General features: G+C 37.7%; 1 protein-coding gene across 2 annotated transcripts in view; it reads right to left on the bottom strand.

The window, feature by feature from the left end:
- The window catches only part of DGKI (diacylglycerol kinase iota), a 499,667-nt gene that overhangs the window by 192,833 nt on the left and 289,589 nt on the right, over positions 1-17,245 (bottom strand). For both annotated transcript variants that reach the window (XM_062198081.1, XM_062198090.1), the window contains exons 14-15: positions 15,132-15,269; positions 10,760-10,838 (exon numbers count right to left, since the gene is read on the bottom strand). In XM_062198081.1, coding sequence (XP_062054065.1) covers positions 10,760-10,838; positions 15,132-15,269 — 217 coding nt within the window. The remainder of the gene's footprint in view (positions 1-10,759; positions 10,839-15,131; positions 15,270-17,245) is intronic.

Here is a 17,245-nt window from a genome sequence, read left to right as displayed (position 1 = left end):
CTGCTTTTAAGGGCCCATATTATTTTACTAGATCCATGCAGATAATCCAAGAGTATCTTCCTATGTTAAATTCAGATAATTTTCTGCTTCAATTACATCTACTGAGTCCTTTTTGCTATGAAAAATATCACAACTACAGGCATGACAACACAAAAACATCACAGAGATCAAAATTGTTCCTGACATTCTCTATCTTCCAGACCTCATGACTCATACTCCCCCAATACAAAAAATATCTCCCCTCCCTGCAAAGTTGTCAGTGGATTATAGTATCAACTCAAAAATCCAAAAGTCTCATTTAAATCTCATTAGTTCATACTTTCCAAATGTTATCCTCTAAATCAGGTAAATGATTTGGCAGTAGATGTAATTCATCTATAATGATGATGAGCCCTGGGTATAATCTATTTTTTTATTTTATTTAAGTTATACAAGTTTCATGTATTTCATATATACAGATTTAGGAACACAGTGATATTTCCCACAATGCCCTCCCTCCCACCCATGCTCCAACCCTTCTTCCTCCTCCTTCTCACATTCCCACTCTTAATTTTTACAAAGATCTATTTTCAGTTTACTTAATGATCATATAGTTAAGTCATACACTAGCTCTACACTGAGTAAAATATTTCAACAAATAGTATAAAGAAAAAAACAAAACAAAACAAAACACTATTCCTTAACGGAAGACACAAGGACTGTAAACAATTATCAAATCTCAAAATGTTTATTTCATTCCAATACAATACATTTCAGCTACTCTGTTAGTTACCTTGAATCTGGGAGAACATTATATCTGCTTTTTGGGACTGGCTTATTTCACTGAGTTGAGTGGTTTCCAGTTGCACCCATTTTGTTTCAAAAGACACGATTTCATTTTTTTTCCAGCTAGCTAAATAGTACTCCATAGTGTATGTATACCATAACTTCTTTGAATAAGAAAGTGAACAGTTGATGGAAATCTGAATTGATTCCATATCTTTGCTATTGTAAATCATGCTGCAGTGAACATGGGGGTACAGATAATTTTTCATATGCTGATTTATTTTGGTTTGGGTAAATTCCCATTAGTGGGATGGCTGGATCATAAGGTAGGTCTATATTCAGATTTCTGAGGTATCACCATACTATCTTCCACAGTGGCTGTACAGTATCTTCCACAGTAGCTGTACCAGTTTAATTCCCATCAACAGTGGACCAGGGTACCTTTTTCCCACATCCTCTCCAGCATTTGTCCGTTGCTGACTTATGTTAGTGAGCCATTCTAACTGGAGTGAAGTGAAACCTCATCACGCTTTTGATTTACATTTTCCTGATGGCTAGTGATCCTGAGCATTGAATTTCCTTTCTTGAAAAAAAAAAAATGTCTTTTCAAGTCCTTTGCCTATTTCTTAACTAGATTGTTTGTTTTGTGTTGCTTTGTTTTTGTTTTTTTGTTTGTTTTGTTGCTGAATTTTTTGAGCTCTTTATAAATTCTGGATGTTAACCATTTATCAATTATGTATTTTGCAAAAAAGTTTCTCCATTCTGCAGATGGTGTCTTCACTTTGCTGAGTGTTTCCTGTGCAGTGCAGAAGCTTCTCAGTTTGATGTAATCCAATTTGTCAATGTTGGCTTTGATTTTTTTTTATCTTTTTTATTTATTTCATAAATGTGAATTTACAAAGTGCAACTTTTGTATTGTTGTGGCTTCCCCCGCAACCTCCCTCCCTCCTGTGGCCCTCCGCTCTCCCTCTCCCTCTCCCATCCCGCCCTGTTTCGAGTTTCATTTTCAATTATCTTCATATACTGAAGATCAACTTAGTATATACTAAGCAAGGATTTCAACAGGCTGCACTCACACAACCGCACAAGGTATAGGGTACTGTTCGACTAGTAGTGTTTTTACGTTTCATAGTAAAACACATTAAGGACAGAGATCCTACGTGGGGAGCATGTACCCAGTGACTCCCATTGTTGATTTAACAATTGGCACTCTTATTTATGATGTCAGCAATCACCCGAGACTCTTGCTATGAGCTGTCTAGGCCATGGGAGCCCCTTGAGTTCACCGACTCTGAACTTGTTTAGTCAAGGCCGTGTCACAGTGGAGGTTCCTTCCTCCCTTTAGAGAAAGGTGCCTCTCTCCTTGATGGCCTGTTCCTTCTGCTGGGGTCTTTTCCAAGAACTCTCTGCTTAAACCAATGTCTTGTGGGGTTTCCACAATTTTATCTAATAATTTGATGATATCAGGTCATAGATTTAGGTTTTTAATTAATTTTGAGTGGATTTTTGTGTAAGGTATAAGTTAGGGGTCTTGCTTCATCCTTCTACAAGTGGAAATCCAATTTTCCAAGCACTATTTGTTGAAAAGACTGTCCTTGTTCCAGGGGTTGATTTTAGCTCGTTGGTCAGAGATAAGTTGGTTGTAGATGCGTGGTTGATTTATGGAGTTTCTATTCTGTTCAGTTGATCTATCCATATGTTAATACCAGTACACGGCTGTTTTGATTATAATTGTCCTGTAGTATGTCTTGAAATCTTCTGTTGAGATGCTTTTAGCTTTGTTTTTGTTGTTTAGGATTGCTTTAGCTTTTTGGGGTCTCATGTTTCTATATGAATTTTAGCAGCCTTTTTTTTAGATCTGCAAACATTATTGTTGGTATCTTGATTGGGATACCATTCAATATGTAAATTCCTTTTGGTGGTATGGACATTTTGATGATGTTGATTATTCCAATTGATGAACATGGAAGATTTTTCCATTTTTTAATGTGCTCTTCTAATTTGCATTGTAGAGATCTTTGAAATCCTTGGATACATTTATTCCAAGGTATTTGATTCTTTTTATAGCTATTTTGAATGGGACTAATCTTAAAAGTTCTTTCTCAGCCATGGCATTGTCTGTGTATACAAAGGCTACTGATTTTTCTGTGTTGATTTTATATCCTGTCATTTACCAAACTCTTCTATAAGTTCCAATATTCTTTTAGATCTCTGATATATAGGATCATGTCATCTGCAAAGAGAAATAGTTTGATGTCCTCCTTACCAATTTTTATCCCTTTGATTTCTTCTTCTTGCCTAATGACTCTGGCTAAAACTTCCGGGACTATATTAAATAGCAATGGTGAAAGCAGGCATCCTTCTCAGGTTCGGGATCTTAGGGAGAATGCTTCCAGCTTTTTCCTATTCTATAGGATGCTGGTCGTGAGTTAACATAAATTGCCTTGACTGTGTTGAAGAATGTTCCTTCTATACCCAATTTGCTTAAGATTTTCATCATGAAAGGATGTTTTATTTTATCAAATGGTTTTTCTGCATCTATTGAGATAACGATATGGTTTTGTTCTTCAGTTTGTTAATGTGATGTATCACATTTATTGATTTGTGAATGTTGAACCATCTTCACATATCAGGGATAAATCCAACTTGGTCTGAATGAATGATCTTTCTTATGTGTTGCTGGATTCGATTAGATAATATTTTGTTGAGGATTTTTGCATCTATGGTCATCAGGGATATTGGTCTATAGCTCTATCTCTCTGTTGCATCTTCTTCTGGTTTAGGAATTAAGGTGATGCTGGCTTCACAGAAGGAGTTTAGGAAGATTCCCTCCCTTTCAATTGTTTTTGAATAGCTTGAAAAGCATTGGAATTAGTACTTCTTTAAATGTCTGGTAGAATTCAACAGTGAAGCCATTCAGTCGTGGCCTTTTCATTGTTGGGAGGGTCTTTAGTACTGATTGAATTTCCAACTTGGTTATTGATCTGTTTAGATTTTCTATGTCTTCATGGCTCAATTTAGGTAGTTTGAATGTGTCTACGAATCTTTCCATTTCTTCTGGGTTTCACAATTTGTTGCCATAAAGCTCTTTGTAGTAATTTCTGATAATTCTTTTAATTTCTATGGAGTCTATTGTTACATTTCCTTTTCCACCTCTAATTTTATTGATTTGGGTCTTCTCTCTTTTTTTATAGCTAGTTGGGCCAATTTTGTTTATTTTTTTTCAAAAAAAAACAACCTTCATTTCACTGATCTTTTGTATTTTTTGGCTTAAATTTTGTTTATTTTTTTTCTAATTTCAATTATTTCTTTCTTCCTACTAATCTGGGGTTTTGTTTGATGTTTTTTAGGTCCTTCAGATGCACTGATAGCTCATTTATTTGGTACCTTTCCGATTTCTTCATGTAGTCATCGACTGCTATAACATCCCTCTTAACACTGCTTTTGCTATATCCCATAAGTTTTGATGTGATGTATTGTTGACTTCACTAGTTCCCAGAAATTTTTGATTTGACTTTTGATTTCTTCTATGAACTACTGTTCGTTCAGGAACATGTTGTTCAGTCTCCATGTGTTTTTATACAATCTAGAGATTCTTGAGTTGTTGATTTCCAGCTTTATTCCATTGTGGTCAGAGAAGATGCATGGTATGATTTCGATTTTTTTTTAATTTGCTAAGACTTGCTTTATGGCATATCATATGGTCTATCCTAGAGAAAGTTCCATGCACTGATGAGAAGAATGTGTAGTCTGCCACTAAGGGGTGAAAAGTTCTGTAGATATCAGTTAGGTCCATATGGTCCATAGTGTCGATTAGCTCTGTTGTTTGTTGATTTTTCTGTCTAGTTGACCTGTCCATTGACCAAAATGGAGTGCTGATATCCCCTGTTACTATTGTATTGAAGTCCACATCTCCCTTTGGATTCTCCAACAATTCTATGAAATAGCCAGTAGCCAGGTACCCAATATAGCTCCCAGATAACACCTCCACCACCATCCTCCCCCATAATCTTTCCCCAAGGAAAGAATGCAGTTAAAAATTCAGAGTACTAGTAGTGTGTTACCCTGATGCCACCAATTTTCACCCAAAATCAAATTCTTCAAGACCAAATCATACAAGTGCATGAAAAATACTCATGAAACATACATTCGTTTGCCTCCTCAGATATTTGGTATTATATTAATTAACATATAGTTAGTACAATTTTAAAGCCAGCATTTTGAGATTTCAAATATGTGGACACATGAAGCCTATTAGCCAACCTCTATTGGTCAAATCCCCCAGATAACACTCCACCCCAGAACAGCACATATAAATGGAATCACAAAAATATGCCCACACAGAGGACCCATATACACATTCCACATGGTAAAATACATTTCCAAGTTTTCAGAATTATTTTATACTCAAATCACCAATAGACACACTGCAGCCAACTCTAGATGATGACAAGCGAGGCACCCTAACTCATAATTATGACTGCATTTTTCCACTTGCAAATACAAAAATAAGCACACATACATCAATTCAGCATGCATGTATTTATAATTTTCATCTTTTATTTTCAATTTCTTGACTGAAATTCATAGAAGCTCCAATTTTCCCAAGGTATGTTAAAGAATTATCCATAAATGCAAGTGCAACACTATGCTTAATGCAATATGAACCTCATGTAATGTGTACATCTTCCATATGCTCTCCAGTGGATACATACCCAATCTTAAGATTTAAATGATTATATATACAAAATTAACTCCAAAGTCTATGCCTACAGCAACACTGCCACTTTCAATTTAAATTGTGTATATTAATAGATTACCTAAAATGTAACATATTGGAATAAAATGGACATTTGGAGATATAATGATTGTTTACAGACCTTGTCTCTTCTGCTGAGGAACAGTTTTTTTCATACTATTTGTTGAACTCTACTTAGTGTAGGGTTAACCTTTATGATCATTAAGTAAACTGAAAATAGATCTTTGTAAAAATTAAGTAAGAATAGGAGAAGGAGGAGGAAGAAGGGTTGGAATGTGAGCAGGAGGGAAAGTAAGGTGGGAACTACCATTATGTTCCTTCCTATATCTGTTTATTGAGATATACAAAACTTGTACAAATTAAATAAAATTTAAAAAGTATATATATGAAAAACTTCAATATGCTCCTAAATCTGTATATATGAAATACATGAAATTTGTTCACCTTATATAAATTTTAAAAATTGAAAAAAATTTCCTCTTTTCTAATATTCTTTAATTAAGAACAAATATTTATATTAACATTAGCACTGTTTTCCTAACACCTAGCAAAATCTTTCATTGTGTATTAATTGTTCATCTACCCAATCTTCATGACAAACTAATTTGCCTCTATACTTTCCTTTCCTGTTTGAAATGCTCTTACCCATCTTAATTCTTATTTGCATCATATTCCTACACTTATCTCCCAATAATATTACTTCCTATACGTTCCAGAAATTTTCCCCAATACCTTTCCTGTGTGTCACACAGAGTCCAGCTAAGCTCCTGTAATACTTACAGTCCATACAACTAGACTTACCTCTACTATTTTATCCTCAAGTGCTATTTATCTTTTATTTGTGTGACCTATCCCTCAAATAAGCATCCCACTACTGCAACAAGCACTTATTGAGACAGCCATTAGACCTGGTATCAGGAATACAAAAGTAAATAAGATGTGGTCTTTCACCTCTGGTGAATTGAGAGTTGGGGGAGGGAGGGAAGACACAAGTCTGAAAATAGAAATTAAAGAAACATTTCCTAAATGTCATTAAATGCATCTATACTCATCTAGAATGTAGGGGTAAATGCACAGAAAGAAGACAATCACAATAAATGCTCCAGAGAGGGCCACACTTGAATTTTGAATGATGAGCAGGTATCACACAGAAGTTCAAGACAACCTGAGCTTAAGCCTCAGTGCCTAGACAAGGGTTGGCAGTATATCCATGTAGTGATGGCAATGAAGTTATTTAGTAAGCCATTGCAAAGGATACTTTATAAAGAAATCTGTCAATTTTTTAATGATATGAATCATGAAATATTCATAATGCTTTGAAGTATGCTGATTTGCATGTCTCTGTATGTTCAGTGAAAACAGTAAATCTTAGGTCAAATTTAAATAATGTCTCCTCTAGAGTCATAATTTTATTTCCGTGACCTTGTAGCATAAAATTCAACTCTCTTGAATAATTTCAATGAGTCAGTAAAATGTAAGCATCCAATTTCAAACTAAAAGTGAGATGGTTTAATAACCATGTTCAAAAAGTGACACTCTCATTCATAAAGCTAGAAAAATGAGACCTAACTTTGCCATGGATAACTATAATCATTAACACATTGGAATATAATAATAATAATAATAATAATGAGTGTATTAACAGACTGGAATATTTTCAACATGCTCCCTGAAGTACTGTGATAATGCATTGATGGTGAAAGTCCTGGACAGTCCTCTAACTGACAATGAAATGTCCAACCAATCCTATTACATCTCTATATTCTGTTCCAAAGGATTGCACTTTCAGATACATCAGCAGTAATAGTTAAACCACAAATACTTTGACAAGTTTAAGAAGAATAAGTGAAATGTATTATCTTCCTAACCAAACAGAAACCTAAATCATCAAATGTTTACCTTTATTCATATACAAAATTAATCAAATGTTAAAACCATTCTTACTTCTGGCTTTTCTAATAGTAACTCTAAAATCATTTGCACAGTAATGACATGAATAAATGGTGTAAAAGTAAATGTCACTTCTAAAAGATATAAGCTTAAGTATGTAGGTAGTTACTCTAGAAATGGCCAACTGGATGAGTTGTTCTCACATTTATGCCAAAAATTCTTGCCACAATTAGTTTTTTAAAATTCTGCCTTCATGAGATTTGTATTTATTTTCAATTTTGTGTAGATGTATTTGTATAATTCCCAATCTAAAACACTACCTTTTATTGACTCATCCCTAATAGGTTATTCTATCCAAGCCCATTTTTTTTCCACAATGGTTCTCATGAGTTTTGAGACACTGTCCAAGTATTTTATGGCAAATGATCCATTTTGCTATGAAGACTCAAATTGTGACTCAAATTTATAACTGCTTGAGGTATCAACTATGAATGCCCTTGGTTTGAGAACACTGACTACCTACCAACAAAAATAAGGAAACTGCCCCTATTGAAAATATAGCCTTACTTGTCTTTCTTTATTGTCTACAGCTTAGCTTACGATTTCTTGACTAACTAGGTGAAACTATGGGTGAAATCTGAATTAACATAAAAGAAGTTTTTTAAAAAAGAAAAGCAAAATTATCCTGAGTAAATAATCATACTTTTCATACCTAAATATTTCCATTTAGCATAAGAGAAGAGATAAATAGATACTGAGATGTTACACTCTGGTCTCAATGTATCAATAAGATCACCTCCATATTCTATGGATATATATTTACTTACACCATTCTCATCTAATCTTCATTAACATTATGTCTTACACGCTATCAACATAAATTCTCCCTTAGCTCTTTAGTGGTTGGTTTTCCTCACAGGCTCTGTTTACAAGCAGAGAAAATGTTCGCAATTCTATTTTGCACTATATTAAAGCAGTAAACTATTCAGATTAATGCTTAGCACCTTTTAACCAATTGTTTTATAATCACAGATATATAAAACTATTCATATATTCATATATATATAATATTACACCCCAAAATTCAAGAGTCCCATAGCTTTTAAAAAGGGGAAAAAATTACTTTCCCCAAAAGAATTCTCCTCTAAGCCTGGCTTTTCCTCTTTGGAGTCTTTCCTTGCTCTGCTCTCACTCTGAATAGAAATTTCATCACAGTACAAGAAAGTGTATCATTAGGACAACTTTCAGATTAATTAGACTAAATATTAGACTCACTTGAATGAGCTCATTGTCAGCCACTTACTCATTTAGGCCTTTTCTCACGCCAGGATGTCTATTTTGGGAAATTCATCTATTAGTGATAATTCTGTTACTTTACAAGTATTGTTAAGAAACTCAGGGATCTTAACAAGAAGCCCAGAATCAGTCTCCTAAAGAAGATGAGAAAAAAAAAAATGAGCTATGAAATCTTCCATTTGCCTCCCAGATTAACTCTCCTCTACATGAAGGGCAACAGATCACAAATATTGTCCTAAGCAGGTACTTCTGAACACCTGACTTCCAAGAATCGTATACAGCAGGGAGATAGGAGGATGGTGGTTTTTCCGTTTTTGGAATATTTGGGGTTCTGGTATGAATCAAACTTGCTAGCTGAGATTTTCTGGCCAACCATATGGGAAACCAAACTCTGGCTCCCACTACAATCCAAATCATTAATTGCCACAGAATCTGACCTCGACATAGCTCAGCTCCCCACCACCTCCCAAACCAGGAAGGTCAAAGTCTGCTGAAATTGCTGGATGCTGTAAGGGACCTTGCGGATGGGTCATTCTCCTGTATTTTTCATTCTGATGCTCTGAATCGTGTAGCTCCACTCCTGATTCTCAGTGCAGAGAGCACTAACATAATTTTCTCTACCTTATTACCAGAATCTGAAATTTTGAATTCTAGTTTTTTGTACTCTGTATTTCAGATTATATGGCTTAAATTCACTTGTGCTATTAGAAGAATCTAGAGGAAGAAAAGCAAAATATTTCTTCACTTATGATTTTTTATTTCTAAAATTTCTTAATATACATCCTAGCATTAATTGTGGTTATGTAAGGGTACTTCAAAAAGTTCACAGGAAATGGAATAAAAGGACGTGCTTATTTTGAAGAAAAAAAATTGAAATTCATGCTCATATATAAATATATATTCACAAGGGACTAGGTAGAGATATATCTACAGATACAGGCATAGACACAATATATAAATAATTAGATCAAAAAGGAGAGAGTTTGAGAGATGGAGACAGAGACTGGAGCTAGAATTAGAAGTCAAAATTCTAAGCATTCTCAATTCTGAACGGCACTAGAAAATTTAGATATCTATTTACACATATTATTATTTCATTTCATTTCCCTTCTAATAATTTTTTATCCTAATCTTTTTTAAATGTTTATTTATTTATTTTTCATCTACTTGAAAAACCAAAAAAACAGAGACAGAGAGACAGATCTTTCATATATCGTTTCTTTCCTTAAAAGCCTGTGACAGCCAGGGCTGGGCGAGGTCGAAGCCAGGAGCCAGGAGCTCCATCCAGGTCTCCCATGTGGATGGCAGGGACATATGTACTTAAGTCATCACCTGCTGCCTTCTAGGATGCACTAGCAGGGAGCTGGATCAAAAATGTATAGGGTGTAGGTATCCCAAGTGCAGCTTAACCTGCTTGTTGTGTCACAGTGCTGACCACCCTGCCCCGACCCCTGCCCCAGCCTCCAATCTCAGCCTCATCTCTTAATAACAGAGATCATCCCTCAGCCTCATTCACATCTCAGTCACATCCAGGGGTTCCCTAGTACATTCCGCCCTACTCAAGTCACCATCACACTCTTTTCTTTCAACCCAAACTACTAGAGCCCCCTCTTGTTCTGAGATGCCTATTGTACCTTTCTTTTGCATGTTTGCCACCGTATTTCCATGGCTCTGTTAAGAAGTATTGAACTTCCCTAACTGCTGGTATGTGACGTTGTGAATATGCTCATGACTTTTATAAGAGTTTATCTCTTAATAATTTGCTGATTTCACAATTTCTGCTCAAACTTAAAAGATGAACAGCCCCTGGACTTGGAATATAACTTGGGTGCGGTCCTTTGCTATTTTGGGGACCCTAAACAATTAGGTCCCCAAGCTCCCATTTGTAGCAAGTTCCTATCTTGTTTATCTCTCTGGGTCTCCATGAAGGTTAGAATGAAGCAACACTGAAGCACACTATAAACATTTAAGTGAGATGCAAACAAAAGGGAACATGCAAAACACCTGCTGGGAACTTCCTCCCTGGGAGATGCAAATGGGTGTCCTCACCTCTGGATTCATGGAACTCCAGCGTGACGTGAGCATCAAATCCAAGGCTGAAGTAATTATTGAAAACATTCAGAGGAAGCTGTAATGATAAACAAAGGAAGAGGTAAACTTGTATGTAGCCAGCTAGAAAGAGAAACTTAAAGCCAGGAACCTGTCCCTAGGGTAGTCCCTGGGGAGGGAGCAGTCACAACTCAAAGTAGAAGGTGTTTACATAGAAGAAACAACTGATTCTCCAACAAATTCACTAGAGAAAGCTCAGAACAAGTAATTACCTCAAGAAATATAGGAAATCAAAGGGCTACAAACACACTTACTAAGTATGAACCATTCTTATGAATGCTGTAATAATGGAAACTGGTTAGGCTGAGGGCTGCACACTCCCAGTGGTTACGAAGCGCGACTCACTGAGTGAACTGAGCAAGTAAATTTAATTATAAGGATCATGTCTAACCCTCTTAATCAGGAGATATACTTTTTTAAAGGATTTATATTAAGTATATAAATATTGAAAACTAAAATGAATAATATTTTGTGTACCTATCACTTGCATGCAAAATAGTTTTTGACTGTGGTCATAAAAAATAAAAGAAATAAGGCAGTGGGAATGATTTATCAATTGTTGACCTATAGCAAAGATGGAGAACCTTTTTTCTGCCAAGGGCCATTTGGATATATATTTTTTTAATTTATTTGACAGATAGAGCTAGACAGCGAGAGAGAGAGAGACAGAGAGAAAGGTCTTCCTTCAGTTGGTTCACCCCTCAAATGGTCGCTACGGCCAGAGCTACGCCAATCCGAAGCCAGGAGCCAGGTGCTTCTTCCTTGTCTCCCACACAGGTGCAGGAGCCCAAGCACCTGGGCCATCCTCCACTGCCCTCCCGGGCCACAGCAGAGAGCTGCACTGGAAGAGGAGCAACCGGGACTAGAACCCGGCGCCCATATGGGATGCCAGCGCTGCAGGTGGAGGATTAACCAAGTGAGCCACAGCGCCGGCCCCGCCATTTGGATATTTGTAACAATCATTCAGAAGCCATACACAATTATTAATTTAAAAATTAGCCTGCTACAGATTTGGGGTCGGCATTGTGGCATAGCAGGTAAAACCACCACCTGCAATGCTGGCATCCCCTGTGGCTGGTGGTTCATGTACGACTGCTCTACCTTGGATTCAGCTCCCTGCTAATGGCCTGGGAAAAGAAGTAGAAAAAGGTCCAAGTGTTTGGACCCTTGCATCTATGTTGGAGACCCAGAAGAAGCTCTTGGTCCCTGGCTTCAGCCTGACCCAGCCCTGGCCATTGCAGCCATCTGGGCAGTGAAACACCAGTTGGAAGATTCTCTCTGTCTCTCTCTCTCTCTCTTTCCCCTTCTATCTCTATTTCTCTGCTTCTCTATAACTCCAACTTTCAAAATAAATAATCTTTTAAAAATTTTCCTGCTATTGATTTATTAAATTTTGATTCCTGCCCATGGTTGCCTTGGCAGAGCCAAAACTGAATGATTTCATGGGCCTTATTCGGCCTGTGGGCCAGACATTCCTCACTCCTGACATAGAGAAAAAAACATAAAACTGAATAAATAGATACACATTTAAATATTTTTATATCTATATGTAAATATTATTCAGCTCCCCAATTCATTTATGAAACCTCACATCTTCAAAATGACTGTAAAGTCTGCAAACACAACCACACAGACATACACACAAGCCTTAACTTTCCCTCCCAGAGACTTCTGGGTCCCTGGCTATTACAGTTGCAGACTCAGTGAAAGATAAAACACTATACAGCTTTAAAATGCACATTAAAATTGAAAAACCGGAGTGACCTGAAAGCCTCAGTTCTGTGACAGCATAATTAAAAGTTTATGAACAGCAGGCATTTGGCCTAATGGTTAAGCCACTGGTAGGATACCGCTTCTCACTTTTAAGTGCCCGAGTTTGATATCCCACTCCTACTACTTACTGACCGTGGGGGACTCAAGTGATTGGGTTCCTATCACCCACCAGGGAGATCTGGATAGCGATCAGGGATCCCAGCTCCTGGCTTCAACTGCCCAGGCAGCGGTTAAGGAATGAACCAGCACATGGAATCTCTCTCTTTCTCTCTCTCTCTCTCATATATATATATATATATATATATATATATATATACATACATACATACATATATACACACACACATATATACACATATATTCTTTTATATATATCTGTCTCTGTATCTATCTCAATCTCTATCTTCATCTTATATTTTAAAAATGAAAGAAAATCATATGAAAAATGCTAGAAGGGAAAGAGTTCTTCTATCACTTTTCTTTCTGCAACTCAGAGTGGAAAATAAACATTAAAGTAAAAAGAGGTTTAATGTACCCACACAATTATCAGGCGTATGCCCCTAAACTGAGCTACATTTCTCTCCCTACATGAAATTGTTTTTTAATCCTCATGATTTCAAAGCAAGTTCATTACGTGTTTCACATACTCCTTAACTTGCAGTATTTCTTCTTCAATTAGATGGAGAACTTTGTCTCATTAAAAGAAAAATGAAATGAGAGAGCAAGAGAGATATTAATGTGGAAAGAAAGACACTAGATTTCTTGGTCCCTAGTGGAAGCAAGGAATGAGCCCACGTGCTAGGCTGAGCCAGAACCTGTAATGATTCTGAGACCAAGTCAGCCCTCAGAAATGGTTTCAGCTAAGTAGGAACAGGGAGAGAAACTGAACACACAGAGCAATGCCAAAATCACATCTCACTATTCTGGCTTCCAGTTTGAGAATGTCCAGGGCTTGCACTTAAACAAAATACCAGTCTTTAGTAATGACAGCATGGGGCGGTGATTCTGCCAAAAGCACAGATACGTTGTTCTCCTCTACCATTTATGTTCTTTTGGCTACAATTCTAACCCGTGTCTTAGCATCCACTGATAGCTAAGGAGAACATCTGGTCACCATCTCCTAAATAATATCCCAATTGAGTCTCTTTTTAAGTTATTCACATTTTCCAGGAAAACTTGCCCCAATTTCCTCTCACATCTCAAAAATCCATTTCGAAAGCCCTTTAATTATCTGGATTGATGTTCTCTGGCTGCACCATGAAGTCTTTCCATTTCTTAAACTGTTGGGAAGAGAAACAAATATGTTTCTATTGCAGGCCTAACCATCCAAAGTTTAGTAGGAAAAAGATCTTAAAATTTCCATATGGTACTCGTCTTTCTACTTGGGTTGTTTGTTTTCTATCCAATTTCTGTAAGTCAAACACAGCAGTAATAAGTCTCACATCCCAAGAGGACACTTGGTGAAAGAGCACTGTGACATCATGAACTCAAATGCAACTAAGCAATTGTGATTTCTAATAGAAATCTTATTAACGGTAAGGTAAAGTTAGGTTAAAAGAAATAGGAAGGAAAGGTGTGCTTTTACCACTTCTATCCAAATCAGAAACTTGAGCATTCACACATTTGGTCAGGATCATGCACTAAGGAATAAGTGGACACTGGTTTGGTCTAACATGATACAGAGTTTAATCCATTTTAAAATTGAAGCATTCATGAAATCTGGACCTCAAGACATAGTCCAATATACGGCAGGGACGCTGTTTAATAGTATTCAAGGTCTGAGTGTTAACCCTGCATTTACTTTTTCAGAATTTCTAGGCACTGGGCCTGATAATCTGCATTTTAACAAGCAGACTGGGAGTTCCTTATGCATACAAAAGTTTGAGAAAACTATTATAGAAGAAAAGTGACAATAATATGGCAGAAGCTACTCAGCAAACTATCAAATTTATCTTTAATTGCAATCAGAATTTAGAACCAAATGTTCAACTGAATTTCCACAGTGGCATCTTTACAACTCTGTCCTTTGGTTTGTTTTGGGTGGAAAGGAAAGTTCAATCACTAAAAGAAAACACTAAGTCAAAACATTTATTCAAGTACCTTCAAGTCCCAAGCAAATGATGAAATCAGCTTACTTAACACCTCCTAAACACAAGGGAAATCTGATTATCAGCCAGAAACCTCAGAAGGACCTTTCTCTACTAAGGATCATACGCTTAATGCTTCAAAACAAATGTAGTTTTCATCTTAAATGATGTCTGCGTTCAACTATGAAGATGAAAAACTGGACAGACACCCTTTTAGTGTGGAGGCTGAAGACAGCAACCAGCTTCCTCAGAGCCACGAGCAGCCGTGAAATCTAGGTCTCTACAGCCCACGGGACAACAGGAGTGATGTTATCCTCCCAGCCCTAAGAGCCATCCACTCGACACTATCCCGCCATCTCACAGGGAAGAACCAGCATGTGACGCTGTAGCCGGGGGTGGATTCCCTGTGGTTTGGCAGACATTCCTGGGGTCTGGGGAAAGGGCTCTCTAACCTTACACACGCCATCTTCCAGTTCTTCCGGGGGCAAGTCTGGGTTTCTTTCCACATGGAGGTTCCAGCGATCTAGCTGTACAATTGTCCCATCCTCTACTTGGCATAGGATCTTAGAAACAGGTTCATCAGTGTATCCCTGGGAATAGAGTTAGAAGAAAAAAAAATTGCTATCTAAAGTAGAAAGCAGTGTAGCTAATATACTTCTAGCAAAAAGGACCCTTGCTCCTAACATTCTGGTTATTTTGTAATTTGCAAGGCTGGAGAAGTAAACTATTTTCCCAATATACTTAGACTTTAAGAATATTCACAGAGAAGGTACATAGACACAGGTCTGAGATGAGGAATGTTTGCTGGCACCAAGAACCAATAGTCACTGGTATGCATAGAAGGCCAAGTTGGATGGCTGCTTTTATTGGGTTAAAAAATAGGACTCTTGATAAAGAAACTGGGGAATATACAGAACAATCAGGTATGTAAAGGGGAGGAAGTATCAAAGTGGGATTTGATTGACAACATTCAATCTGTTCCACTTGTCTGGACCTGGTCATGAGACCCATCCCTCCATGACCTGAAGGAAGTCTGACTGGGGAAGAGCTCTGTTAGGAAGCTATGTACTCCTAAGGATCCACTATTGACAACGTGACTATAAAGAATAGTCAAGTCACTGATGTGGGTGCAAGTTAACTTCTGACCTTAGCTGTTTCATGGGAAATATATAGATTGGGCCCAACTTTGTAGTGTAGAGGGTTAAGCCTCCCATGTGGGAATGCCAGTTGGAGTCCCAGCTGCTCTGTTTCCCATCTAGTTTCCTGCTAATATGCCTGGAAAGGCAGCTTTGGCCTCTGACACTCGCATGGGAGACCCAGATGAAGTTCCTGGCATTTGGCTCCAGCCTGGCCCAGCCAAAGCCACCTTGGCCATTCAGGGAGTGAACCAGTGAATGGAGGATCTCTCTCTACCTCTCCTTCTCTCTGTCACTGTGTCTTCAAAATAATAAATCAATCTTTAAATGTATATTTGTGTGAGTATGCATTTATATACAATGCCTACTAAAACAAACACTTACAGAAGGCTGATTCAACCCAAAGGCTAGATTAACATCTGCTAGATACTTGAAGATAATTTTCCTATGAGAGAGAACCCAGCTCAGGCAACTGTCTCAGAGGAGCAGAAAAAGAGTTGATGGGTTGTACTCATGTACAAAACTTTTGCTTCCTTACTCTCTAAGCACTATTAAATAAATACAGACATGCATGCTGGTTAGTGATAGGATAACTACTCCCCCACACTTACTGATGTTGACTACACAGTAGAAAGGACAGTTGGACAACTGGTTAGCCAAAGCCATCAGAAAAACCCAATGCTGGGGCCTACATTATAGCAGGCTAAGTCCCCACCTATGATGCTGCCATCCCATATGAGCACTGGTTCCAGTCCCAGGTGTTCTACTACTGGTCCAGCTCCCTCACAATGTGCCTGGGAAAGCAGCAGAAGATGCTTGGGCCCCTGAACCTGCATGGGAGACCTTGACGGAGTTCCGGGTACCTGCTGTGGCCTGGCCCAACCCTGGCTATTTCAGCCACTTGGGCAATGAACCAGGAGATGCAAGATCAACCAATCTGTGTGTGTGTGTATGTGTCTATGTGTGTGTGTATCTCCCTCTCTGTAACTTTTTCAAATAAATAAAATAAATCTTTAAACAAAAAACATAAGAAAGAAAAGCCCAATGTTCAAAAAAGTCACAGTTCTCCTAAAGTGAGGATTGTAAATCTGAACCAGATTTGCTCTTCTGGTCAGAGCTGACTGTCGGGATTCACTGGAGTCTGCACGACTGTTGAACATGAAATTTGTGGCCTACCCAATCACTCTGCTCCCGGAGCCTTCCAAAGGCCCTGGGTCTGCTACTAACCACCATATTTTTCTCACACTATACTCGCCCTTCCCCTCTGGCTGACCATAATTTTAAACTGAAGAAGCTGAATCAAAGTTTACTGGTGCTTGATTCTCAACTCAAACGTGTTCCCTGGGTAACAGCAGCATCCTTCCCCTGCGTGAGCATGTCTCCGGATCTGGGCTCCTGGTCATCGACCGACGGCAGGCAGCCTCTGCGGG

Source organism: Lepus europaeus, chromosome 1, assembly GCF_033115175.1.
Source record: "Lepus europaeus isolate LE1 chromosome 1, mLepTim1.pri, whole genome shotgun sequence".
Taxonomy (NCBI): domain Eukaryota; kingdom Metazoa; phylum Chordata; class Mammalia; order Lagomorpha; family Leporidae; genus Lepus; species Lepus europaeus.
Note: the sequence above shows the minus strand (reverse complement) of the source record. Positions and strands in the feature narration are given on the sequence as shown.